This window comes from Zeus faber, assembly GCF_960531495.2.
Source record: "Zeus faber genome assembly, chromosome: 19".
Taxonomy (NCBI): Eukaryota; Metazoa; Chordata; class Actinopteri; order Zeiformes; family Zeidae; genus Zeus; species Zeus faber.
In genome coordinates this window covers 24,629,764-24,643,367 of record NC_137206.1, presented here as the reverse complement: position 1 = coordinate 24,643,367, position 13,604 = coordinate 24,629,764, and the positions used below count along the sequence as shown (strand labels likewise).

Below are 13,604 nucleotides of genomic sequence, written 5' to 3'. Positions count from 1 at the left end.
ATGGGAGCTGGGAGGGGAGGAGACACGCATTGCACGCACATGTCGCAACATTATAACAATGAATGTTTGATAATGAATAGAATGTTGTGATTATCACACTCATGTGAACATCATCCAAATGGAATGGATGGAGTTTTTTTTTTCCTCCTAAGTGGTGCGCCATACAAACTGCGGATTGGGACAGTGGAGAGGATCCACTGCCCTTGTCTAGAAAGCGGTGTAGACAGATGTCCCTTTTTTTTTTATTCTAGTTGTATGGAAAAAAAACAACATTTTTTTTAAACAACTGAGTTGTGGACTTAATTTAGTAAGTGTAAATATTTAACTTGTAACTAATAAATCCTGCACTTTAACGAGGAGACCTTCCCGACCAGACTTTAATATGATGCCGTTGCCGCGCGAATGATTACGTACTTCCACGTACGCGGGGGAAGTCAGTTGAGAAGGCGGCCCTTCTATGTGGCCCAGGACACATTTACTTTTACGCTGCTTAAAGAATGTGGGCATGTGGGGCTCCGACCACTTCCGAACTGGAGTGAGCGTTCACATCTCGAACTGGATTGAGGATGCATTGGGTGCGTTCCCACCTGGCATTACAGCCGTCCACGTGCAATCATCACCAAATGACGCATGTTAATGCCTGGTGTAAATGGGGTCTAAATCGAAAGCTTTGCCCTTCATGCTTAGAGAGAGTGGAATATATTGGACATGTTTCCTGACAGTAAATAAACAGTTGTCAATTCATGATACTTTCTCATCTGTCATCAATTTTAATACATAAAGTTAAGAATATTCAATTCAATAAATAAATAAAATTAATGAATAAATAAAGCTTCACGATAATTAGAAGGCTTCAAAATAGACCCCCTGATAGGTATCGGCGGATTCTGCTTACAGCGATCGGCCCTAAAAAAAAAATATTGCAGCACCCTTACTTATTGTACCTGGAATTGACAGTATTTGAATCTCTACTTTATCAGCCAGTACTTAAGTTTAGTACTCATACTGCCTGAAAAAAAATAACCAGGGAAAATAAAAGGACGACATTACTGCGTCGCGGCTGTACACCTCCGCCAACCAGTCAAGTTGAATCGTAAACCATCAGTTTACATCCATGTCTGTCTGGACAAGACGTTCCTCAGATATCGTGTTCACGAGAACGAGACTGACGGGGACGGACGTGAGGTCAGTGACCTTGACCCTCCGACCACCAAATTCTAATCAGTTCATCTTCATCTCGGGTTCAGATGGACGTTTGTGCCAGATGTAATGCTATTCCTTCCAGGCGTTCGGTAGATACGAGAACGAGAACGGGACGGACGTGAGGTCGGTGACCTTGACCAACAAAATAAAATCGTCCACCCTTCAGTCCAAGTGGACGTTTGAACCAAATTTGAAAAATTCCCTCAAGGCGTTCCTGAGAGATCTTGTTCACAAAAAGGGGACGGATGGACAACCCAAAAACAATGCCTCCTGCATTATAATTGTCCACCTGTGCCCAATGTCACAATTCACTGGTTTCACTTTTAATAATTTATTTAAACACCAGGTTCCAAACCTTATTTCTCAAAACTATGGCATTCAGCCTTCAAAAATAACAATTAAGAAACACTGTATATGTGGTGGTTCTAGCTGGCTAGCAGCTTGTTGATTTGCGAGATATAAGTGACTATACATGGATGATCAGGTTTTGTCAAATACATCAAACATGTATCAGCATCTAGAGACCATCCATCCTTGCATGCTTAAGACAAGGAAAGGAAACACGAGTGAACGCTAGCCATGTTTGGGGCTGACACAAAACCATTAAACTCACTGGTTTGACAATGTCATCATTCTCAGCAAACATATGCCTTTTTAAATCATTCAAGGTCACCAACAGCAAGGTGTACTTATTTGCAAGAACTATCTTGGAACTGTTGAATTCGGCTGACTTTGTTTACATCATAGATTTAGATCAACAGACTAAATCTGTCCTTATCTAAGCCTAAGAAATCGCAGCTAACACATTGCCATTGTGATGTAGGCAATAGGCTATTGCACTGAGATATATTTAATTAGACATCTAAAATGACCATCATTTAGATATGTAATGAACTTTAGATGTCCCCAGCGTCATAAACCCTTTAAATGAATTGCATAATTTCAGAACCACCTCATATTTAATTTGGGTAATTTAGATTTCCAGATAGATTAATCAAATGCCATTTAACAGTAGCATGGGTATTTAAAATAGTGTCTGAGAAATAGCTAAAAGGAAAATACCCTAAAATCAGAGATATTCAAGGAACCTGGTTCAAGAATAGAATATTAAGGTGATTAGAAAATGAACTGACAATGTCGCAAGAAGACCTAAACTCGAGAAATATGCTCACAAAATGACCATGTGAAATGCCCAATTGCATTCGTAATCGTCAATAAATTCTTCCATGTTGTTTTTATTTGTTGTATAAAGCAAGGGGCAGAGCCAAATTCACTGTGTGCACAAACGGGTTCTGCAGAACAACCAGATTCTGACTTATAAGACGACCCAAGCAGCATCTGCATCGCTGATCCACGCTGCTACATGCAACATGTGGTCACTCTGCTCGCTGCAAGGACACACACTGCCTCGCTGGGCCGGATGTAGGTCAGGGTGCTAAGCCAAGTGCCGTAGTAAAACTGTATCTCCGCTGTCACTCTGTTATGCAATACTACAGTGCATGTGTACAGTTAAGGGCGGGAGGGCCAGGGAAGAAGGGGGCAAAAAAAAACCAAAAAAAAAAAACAAGGTTCTGTTTGCTGACAATCCTCAGGGGCAGAGGGGCATCCAGTCGTTGACGCGACTAATGAGAAATAAACAAGGTAACCGCGGAGCGGAAACGACACCCATGTCAAATTCACTACCGCCCGCCTCTTTGTTTGTTAGAGCAGCTAGCGTCCGCCAACAACTACACACGTTTTGGATACAGCAACTCTGGAAAATACATTGTTATACATTTTCTTAGTACTCCCAGCATTTGTGGTCAAGTTTGTAAAATGGGATTTGTTGCCCATCAAGGGGAAATTAGGTCGATGTGTGAACACAGGATGAATCATAGTTCAGTCAAATATGACTGGGGAAGCCACTTTCTCAAATCTAAATTTCCTGCCAGAATCATTCCAAAAATCAACTAACAAATGTGAAGATTGACTGACTCTCACACACACACACACACACACACACACACACACACACACACACACACACACACACACACACACACACACACACACACACACACACACACACACACACACACACACACACACACACACACAGTTCAATAAGATGGGACCATGACACACTCCCAACAGGTTTGGAATTAAACATTCAGATCACAGGGACAACATTTCAAAGCCACTGTTAACTAGGAGAAAAGCAGTTATCTTCCAAGCAGTTTTAGTCGCCTGATGACACATAATAGATGCATCAGTAAAAACATCCACCCTGATTAATAAGGTAAATAGTGGAGTAGCAAACCAGCCCAAAGAAGCAGGTGCTACAGGATGCTCTGAGACAAGAACCTCCATTGGAGGTCTCTCGTTTGACATGCAGGGAGCATTCTGAAATGCCTCAACAGGGAACGGGTCACATCATGTGCAGATCTGCACAACATTTACTTCTTTATCTTTGTTATTATCAATAGATTTATTTTTTCATTAAATGGATGGATACGAATGGATAGATCCCCAAAGGCAAACCGCATACAACGTGGAGGAGCTATTTATGAGTCCTGGACATCTGCGTCTCACGTCAGTTATGTCCATTGTGTTTATAATAACCGCTATCGCCCAAATCTGTTGTTTTCTTAACGCAATCCGCCACCATGTATAAGCGTTTCGTTCATACGGCAACTCCTAAAACAATCAGAAGCGGCGGACTCATTTTGATATAAGATAAGTTTTGTTCTCTGCGCTGGGCTGCCTGACGGATCGTAATTAATCACACTTTAATTCAATGTCCTTCACTATTTATCGCAGTTCACGGCGTTCTTATTTCCCTGAGGTGTCACTGATCACGTTCGCTATAAAAAAAAAAAAAAAAAAAAAAATCACATTGGGTAAACACATCAAAACAACCCCCAGCGGGTGCGGGTGGGGGAATCGGGACTCCAAACGATGCAGCGTAAATGCTTTCATTAAACCTTTTTATTTAAGACGCTAGATGAAGGTCTATCTGGCTCGGTTTGGTTTTTTTTTTTAATCGTATGTATTATATTTGTTGTCGGTGGCCCGGAGCGGTCACCTCATGACCCTTCCCGCCACAGCAGCTGTTTCCCCCGTGGTAAACACAGTATGTGTTATGGATGCACACGTGTACACAGTCCTGATTCTCACCCAGAGGGGTTTGTTTATTGTTCATTTTTAGGGTTATTGCATATTAGCATTGTGTCTATTGTTGTTCGTGTCGGTTGAGCTTTTTTTTGTAAACGTTTTTAAAAATGTCAAGTTATTTTTTTATAAAATACTGTTTTAGGTCTGTTGCACATTGCCATTTTTTTTTTTGTGTGTGTGTTGTCATGACTTTTTATTTATTTTACTTTTTCTATTTATTGCCTATTTGTTCTGAATCACCGGGGATGACCGAGGGACCCCGTCCATCATCAGTAACACGCCGTGCCCCGCGGCTCCCTCTGGCGGGCGCCGGGCGCCACTGCACCGTCCCCGCCGAGGAGAAAGCCAAACAAAATGGAGGCCGAAACGCGGGTCACGTGACAGCCTTTGTGCGTTCCGCTGCGACGCTGAGCGGCACGACCCGCCGCCGCACGGTTAACGGCCCAAATCCCGAGGCGGCGCGGACCCCCGGCCACGTTGGAGCCGAAACGGCAGCGCGGCGACAAACATTCACCGAGATCCGTCGTGTGCACGGAAAACCGACATGGCGGCCATTTTGCACCAGCCTGCGCAGGCTGACAGCGGCGGAACATGGGGAATCTTAAAAGGCAGAAAATAACGCAATGGCGGTCCGTCACGGTTCCATCCGCGGCGTTTCAAACATACCGATTCCTCCTCCTTCTCCATGCCGGTGGGCATCTGCGGCACCGCCCGGTTGATCGAGGCATACTCGTGCAGGTCGGGCAGGTCCTCGCAGCGGAACACGGGCAGCGGCTTGGCCGCGTCCAGAGCTCGGGCCCGGAACGACAGCTTGCTCATGGCTCTACGCAGCGGGACGGCGCATACAGGACGAATGCGGAGGGTCGGCTGCTCGGAGTCACGGCGGCGCCGCGGCGGGCTCTCATGGAGGAATCCGGGGGTAGATCCGGGGGGGCGGGGGGGCCAGAGCCGGGCGGTCCCCGGGCTTCGATCGCGCTGTCTCGGTGTGCGTCCTCGCGGCGCTCCGCTGTCCCTCCTCCTCCTCCCGGTGCTCAGCACGCCGTGGCCAACATGGCTGCCAACATGGCTGCCAACATGGCGGACATTACGGTTACAGATGCTCCTCTCGTCGCGGCGCGGCTCTGCCTCCGCTCGGGGCGCGCGGTGCGTGGCGTGGCGGGCCCGGCCCCCTCGGTGACGGCGCAGCCATTCCCGCGCGGGGTCACGCGCGTGCGCGGGGGGATACAACTTCACACATGTAAAGAGCACACACTTAATAAATAACAACAACCGCGATCATCGCTAAATAAATACGCATTTGAATGTCAACGTAAAAAAAATGGTCCAAACATAAAAATCGAATTTCAATATCAAATACATCATATTTGCACAATTTCCCAATTTTGTCAGAATGTGAATTGCTGAGACAAGTTTATTGTTCACTTCCGGTTCATTGTATATTGCCTTTTCAGTAAATCTTTTACGTTACACACACACACACACATTATAAATCTACTCATTTGTCTTATTGTCTTTATTGCCATCATCATTAGTACTGCAGTTATTACTGTAACTGCCAAATTATTTGAGTAATGCTGTCATATTTTAATTTGTGTAATCAGTAATCAGTGCCCTGTTAACTTCTGGTTTCTCTTTTTCCACTTTGCAGCTGGACCACCCAAATCTCCCCCTGGGTTTTCATAAATTGTTATTTTATTATAATACATATATTTTCTTCCTTTTTCTCTTGAATGTGCTGAGCACCAATCTACCACTGCCATTAATGGTGTGTTTGAATGCACTGTGGCGAGGGATAAATATTAAAATGAAAATAAATAATTTGATGGGAAAGTCTGGCATTACAAAAAAAACAAAAAAACCCCAGAGCCAGAGAACACACACACACTTTACAGCAGCATATATTATAATTGTAAACACAAGGCCTACATTTATTTTGTAGGCCTCATAATACAAGCTTTATTTTAACTTTTCAACTCAGAATCAATCCGCAGGCAATCCAGTCCCACCGCCATCTGGTGTAAAGTGTATGCATATAGCGCCACCCTGTGGTACAAATGGGTATTTCACTACATATGTGATCATATCTAATGTTTCTATTGACAAGCAGAGAAACATTTAAGATTCAAGAGGTTTATATTCATCACAAACATATACTGCCCATCCCCAGCGGTGTAACTCCAATTAGCTGGCGAGCTACGGGTGCTCTTGCCAGACTCAAACCATGCATAAAAGGAGTTCAGTTTGTTGGCTAGGGAGGCGTCCACACTCGTGGCTGGGTAGGAGGTGCTCTTGTAGTTCGTAAAAGTCGCAGCCTGCCACAAGTATCTGGTGTCCCGTTGCTCCATCTGTAGCTCCACTGTGTCTCTGTACGTCCATTTGGGATTCTTCACCGCCCTCCGCAGAGTGTACGACGCCGCTTTGTCGTTGTCCATGCTTCCGGATCCAAGACCTTCATTGTAAGCGGACGTGGGACCATTCAGAGCTCCACGGATGGATTTATCGACCCATGGTTTCTGGTTTGGAAATATCCGAACTTTCAACCTGGGAACGATGCTGTCCGCTAACATAGCTATGAAGCACGTAGCTACTTCCGTAAACTCGCTGATGCTACTGGAACATGTCCCAGTCTACGTCAGAAAGAGCATCCTGAAGCGCGGCCTCTGATTGGTCTGACCACCGCTTTACATCCCTCGTCACCACCGCTTTACGCAGTGGAAATCGTGGTGTGATTTGATTTCCTGAAAGCAGGGAGCGAGACAGTCTTGTATCCGTTCTTGTAAGGTGTGTAAAAAATGGTCCAAAGTTCTATCTATCTCCCCTGGTGGCACGTGATGTGTTGACAGAAATTAGGCAGAACTGTTTTTTTAAGGTTTGCCTTTTAAAGTGTCCAGTCACCACCACAGCCGCGTCGGGATGTTCATTCTGAAGTCCGCACAACACATCACATAGGTTCGACAGTGCTGTGTCTGTGTCCACTTGTGGTGGAATATAAACGGCTGTGATGGGGACTATGCTGAATTCCCGGGGGAGGTAGAATGGACGGCATGAGATGCTCAGCTGTTCCAGGTTCGGCGAGCAGGAGCGGGAGAGTCTTGATGTTGTTGGGGTTACACCAGCGGCTGTGTATCCTGAGGCAGACACGTCCACCCTTGGATTTGCCCGACTCCTCCGACCTGTTGGCACGGAACACGGAGAAGGACTCGGCTGCACGTATGGCGTGATCCGGCACCAGCGGGTTCAGCCATGTCTCCGACCAGGCAGAGGGACGCAACAGTTTCTCGTATCCCGTTGGAATTTTATCCTCGCTCGAAGCTTACCCATCTTGTTCTCCAGAGACTGAACGTTGGCAAGAAGGATGCTTGGCAGAGGTTGACGGTAATGTTGCATCCTCGTTCTGACCTGAATGCCACCTCGTTTACCACGGTGCTTCCTCCGTGGGCCCACCTGTGGAACAGCGGCTCCATTGTTGTTGCTGTTGAGAGTGTTGGCGTGTAAAATAGCCGACGGCCACTCTGGATCCGCAGATAAAAAGTCCCAAAATTGTTCTTTCAAGGGAATTTTTATATCCACAAGTGCATCACGGCCATAGGAGATCACTGCCGATGATTTATTGGCGGACATACTGATAAAAAAAGGAATTTTTTTAATTTTTTTAAACAGTTTGAATTAACCTGCAAGGGTTGTTTATAATCCGTTCCATGAACAGACAGAGGTGATTCATTTTTAGCACACTTGATATTCTTCATCCATTGGAAACAATGTTCCAGCACCTGCAGAGAACTGCGGCGGCCTGAATGACGAGTGAGAATACAAAAAAAAACAAAAAAAAAAACCCCACTAAATTAGCAGTGGAGGTCACCATAACTGCTACCCGGTTTGGGAATGGACTGCATTTGTTCAGAATTTCCAGATTGTAGTAATAATAATAATCATAGCATGCAACATAGCACAGCATAGAAAAATAGGAATGGGTGATATATTGATATAGTATCCAGTGTTTCCCCACACAATAGACTTTACTTGGGCAGGTCGCCCAGGTATATTAAAGGCCGCCAAAGTATATTTGGCGATCAATTTTAGCATTTCCAATGTTTTTATCCGTCCGACAGAAGGTCGCCATCTGCGATCGATTAACTTGTGAACTCATTCTCTGGTATTACATTACAATGACACACGGACACGGATTAGAAAGCACTCCATGTTTGTATCGGGTCGAGGGACAGCAGGAAGTGATGCTCAGTCACAGGAAGCTGTGCTGCCCTTCGCCAGCGACTGCCACAAGTATATTTCAGACCTGTGGGAAACACTGGTATTGATATGACACTAGACATCTGGCGACCGTAATAACTTGATATAGTTTATTAAATTATGCACTTTTCTAATCAATGCCTGTACCCGGTACTAATGATCTTGTTCAAATATTTGTTTTGTGTGAATATCTTATCTTCCAATAATCACTAATAGTAATCCCCAAAATATCATTCAAGTCTCAATATCGAGGCATGTCAAAAAAAGTGATATTTTTATTTCTTCTCATATCGCCCAGGCCTACTAGGAAAGACAAGCTCTTGAGCGTGAAAATGCTTAAAACAAGTTTCTCGGGATGGAAATTGCAAAGCCAATGAGTTTGACTAAATACTTTAGAATAATATCAAAACAATATTACACTTGAGTCATTCTTCATAAACATGTCCGAAATGCATTGATTCACATATTCAGAGAATGTGAAACAATTCATTAAAATATTAAAAAGTATGCAATGCCTACTACATAGCCCACTTAGTTGTTTTTAACTATGATATTATTTTCTGTTTTTTTCCCAGACAAAAATACATAGTTACAGTAATGTAACAATAATATTTATAATATATTTTATTTATTTATATATTAATATTTAAATAAATTATTTCACATTCTCTCTGAGAATACGTGGAATATGTGTATCAATTCATATCAAACATTTCATGTTTTATAGTGTTTTCATGACAATGACCCTTTTTCCACCACCAATGGTGAAAGGTGCAGGTTGGGCAGTTTCCCTTCTGTTGATCACATTGGGCTGGAAAAAATAGCATTGGGCCCGTTTACAAAATTTGGGCTGGTTTTTAAATAACTGGGAGTTGTTGTTTTTTTCACAAGATGGAAATCAAGATCACGAGATCTCCGTTTCTGTTTTCTCCAAATAAATACAAACAAGACGTATTTATTTTCCTCCATTTCCTAATTGAATGAAACCAAAAAAAGCCCTGTGTGTCCCGCATCGCATCACACACGTTGCACCTCCCACCAACGCTTTTCTTGCAGTGTATGATTTGGGATGGCTTTCGGTGGGTTTGGCGGTTTTTAGACCGCGGTGGGGCTGGAAATTTTCAATCCGATCTGGCAACACTGGTGGGAAGATAGGCTGTTTTTTTATAGAGTGGCAGCCTTAGAAGCTTTTTATTTTATGACTTTAAAATCAGGGAAACATATCTGAGAATGGAGACAGTGTGCATTAGTGCGGCAATTATCATGGATAGTAGAGTACTTAGATTTTGTTCTCACTAAAATAATATTCCAACACCACCATTCGGGTAAGAGGGAAATATCACAGGCGCCAGGAAAACAGCAGGGCTGTTTAGTGGGTTTCATTTTTAAGCCCTTGATGATGATTGTCCCTAACAATGAGATGTATACAAAAGGCAATATACAATAAATATAAAGAATTACATACACTCAAAAATGGAAATATACAGAAAACCTAAAAATTTTAGAAAATAAATAGAAAGTTTGGCAATAAGCAATTCACCTAAAATACACACTTAAATTTAAGATTTGCAAAACAAAAATAATTCACATTCTGACATGATTATAGTTAGACAAGCTATTAGATCAACTTAGAAAAAACTAGCTTAGAGAAAAATACTTATATTTTTTAAATCATTGCATGTAATCTCTCGATATCAAATATGAAAACATAAGAAATAAAGGTTTTATGGGTTTGAAGCAGTTTGTTTAAGTTGATCCAACGTCTAATTGCATTGGGAACACACTGTTCGCTCTGGAAGGAGGTTATGGGTCACAACTCATAAATAGATCACAATAAAAAAATTGAATATAAATTCTAAGACGAGAATAACTACTGCAAACCAGAAATCTATTATTTTATTTAAAAAAAGGAAATACATCTGTGACGTCATACGTGTGTCACAAACCGAATGACGTAATGTCATGTAAACGGATGCACGTTTCAAAGTTGCAGTACATTCAATATAAAACTATATTAAACCACATTAATTGTGCTTTATTTATTTTTTAAATCGTGTACTCAACATAATACATTATTTATTTGTGGATTGGTAAATATCTATCTATCTATTTATTTATTTATTTATTTTATTTATTTATTTATTTTTAATCCAAACACGGATTTGCGGTTGTAGTATTTATTCACATTTTTTCACATTTCTATTTATCTTTTATTGTATTTATTTATCCTTTATTATGTATATTTTGGGAATTGTGACACACAATTCCTTCCACACCAGCTAGCTAGCCGTGTAATCCTCACCCCGCGCCGTTAACTTGCAATGCAGGGCGCTCGCCCGTTTAGTTAAAACGCAGGAAAAACAAACAAACTTTCAATCGTTGAGGCCCAACTAGTAAATGTGGGGCTGGGAGCGGGGGTTTTAAACTCACCTGGCGGGGAGGGCGGCGGCGGCTCCTCTCAGTGTCATCATGCTAATGCTAAGGCTAAAGTCTCGTTAGCTCCCCTTTAGCACGGCTGGGACGGTTGTGGCAGTGGTCGCCAGCGCTCTCCCGGGTCAGGCCGGGCTGCTCCGAGACAACCCAGGCTTCCACGCACGGGGGGAGGGTCGTGTTTTCCGGATTAGAAAGTTCGTGAAGATCACGAGTTTCTACTTTGACAGAGAAGTGGAGCTCTACGCTCAAACTGACCACCCAGACACTTTGTCAGCGACTACCTGATTGGACGGCGGAGGCAGCCAACCACAGAGCAGAGCTCGTTGATCCCGCCCCGCCAACATATTATTATTATTATTATTATTATTATTATTATTATTATTATTATTATTATTATTATTATTTATTGTTATGGTTATTATTTGTTATAGTTGTGATTATATTGCTATTTTATATTTTTTATATAAATTATACAACTTTATATTTTCAAATGTTATGACTGTCATTAATGTCATTATGATATATTCTCAGATTTTACCTTATCAACTGTATGTCTGATTGTGTAAAACAATGCACCAAACAAAAGCGAGACAAGCCCCATGTACTTACAGATTATGATTATTATTATGAATAATAGTAATTCTACTACTACTACTAATAATAATACTCCTACTAATAATGCTACCAATGATCCACTTTTTTATTATAAATTATAGAGCTGGTCGCCTAGAGATCTAAAGGTTGCTGGTTGGATCCCAGGCTCCTCCTGCTAGCATGCTGTAGTGTCCTTGAGCGAGACACTTAACCCCTAATTGCTCCTGATGGCTGCGTCCGTCATTGTAAGTCACTTTGGATAAACGCGTCTGCTACATGTAATGTTAGTTGTTAATATTAGTAATGGCCACAGCAAAGTTTTTACTTGACCACACCATTGAAACCTGTTTGCATTTACTGTAATCGGGCAAAGCCAAGGAGGCGGCATCAGAGTGGGATTAACCTGACACTAATTTAGGAGATGCAGTGGTAACTGTGCTTTCCCAAATCCGGTTGTTGTCCGTGCTGTGCAACGGTCTCCGGGGCTGCTGCCGCAGCAGGAGACCCCTGCCCTATTACCGCCCTTCACATAAGTCCTGTCGCATGGCGGCTCGGTGCTTAGCACTGCGGTCTCACAGCGAGACGCTTCTGGGTGCAAACCTTTTCCTGTGGAGTTTGCATGTTCTCCCCATGTTAACGTGGGGTTTCATCCAGGTTCCCCCAGTTCCCTCCCCCACCCTAAATACATAAATACACAGACACTCCTGCTAATGCCTCCGACCATCACATCATCTCTAGGTCTGGGTAGTTAGGATCGATAAAATGCAGGGGACAAAGTAAAGTGCATATTTTTCTTGGTCTTGCCGCATGGCGGGCCTGCCACTTCATAGCCTTGCTGCCCGAACAGTGGTCTCAGCATCCCACAATCCTCCGCAGATGCAGATGAGATGGAATGCTGGGGAAAAAAAGCAGAAACAGAAGCATATGGAGTCATTATCTCTGGTGCATCACCACCCACTAGCTGCTCAAGCGCGGAGATGGTGGGAGTGGAGGAGGCTGGGTGTTGCTAAGATGAATATTGCTTTGCTAAACTTCCCCAGCAAGGTCATCAGTAGCCATCTGTAGGCAGGGAGAACCCCGCCCCTCCCCGTACATGTATCTAGATTTGAACATGGGATTGTTGCTTTGTGCTCACATGATTCAGTCCAATGAACCGGCAAACCCCCTCCACATCAGTTGCTCCTCACAAGCCCTGCACACAGCCACTTTTGTTTTGTGATTTATATTGCAACGTATCATGTCCGCACAGCACTTTCCACATGGGATTTTGATGCATAATGAATTCAAAGACATTCTGCCGGGGCCACGGTACCCTCAGAGGCACGGCTTTGTGTTAGTGTAAAGAGGAAGGGGGACATTCTTCCATGACCACGTCCTATAAAGAAATGTGCTCCGTGATTTCGAGAGGGTGTTATTTCATCTGCCTTTCTCTAGGAGGCAGTGGAGACCCACCCAAAGAGCTCGGGCCGATGGATAATGCAACGCATTCACCTTGCTGGCACTCGCCACCGAGACATGAGCAACACAACAACAGTGCAAGCATAAATATTAAGTATTCATCTATTTATTTATTTACCTACATACTTACGTACGTACAGGTGGATAAAACAGAATTCGATGCTTTGAGGAGTGTGAAAAATAAATAAATAAATAAAAACAAGAAACGCGCAAACATCTGTGTTACACACATCCTGCCCCGGCAGCCGACCTGGTGAAAGCAACAGCGGTGTCTGAAATGAAGAACACCTCCTTTGAAATTGTGAGGGCCTGCAGTGTGCGTGCGGAAGGGAAGGGAAGAGGAGGGAAGAGGGAAGGGAAGAGGAGAGAAGAGAAGAGGTAGGAAGAGGAGGGAAGGGAAGGGAAGAGTAGGGAAGAGGAGGGAAGGGAAGAGGAGGGGAGGGAAGGGAAGGGAAGGGAAGAGTAGGGAAGAGGAGGGAAGGGAAGAGTAGGGAAGAGGAGGGAAGGGAAGGGAA

General features: G+C 43.4%; 1 protein-coding gene across 1 annotated transcript in view; it reads right to left on the bottom strand.

Moving 5' to 3' along the window:
* epc1a (enhancer of polycomb homolog 1 a) overlaps nt 1-5,175 on the bottom strand; it is a gene marked incomplete at both ends in the record, with an annotated part of 44,626 nt that extends 39,451 nt beyond the window's left edge. Inside the window, one exon of the mRNA XM_080019974.1 lies at nt 5,023-5,175. Within this exon, the coding sequence (XP_079876100.1) occupies nt 5,023-5,175 (153 nt within the window). The remainder of the gene's footprint in view (nt 1-5,022) is intronic.
* Between the last annotated feature and the right edge of the window lie 8,429 nt (nt 5,176-13,604).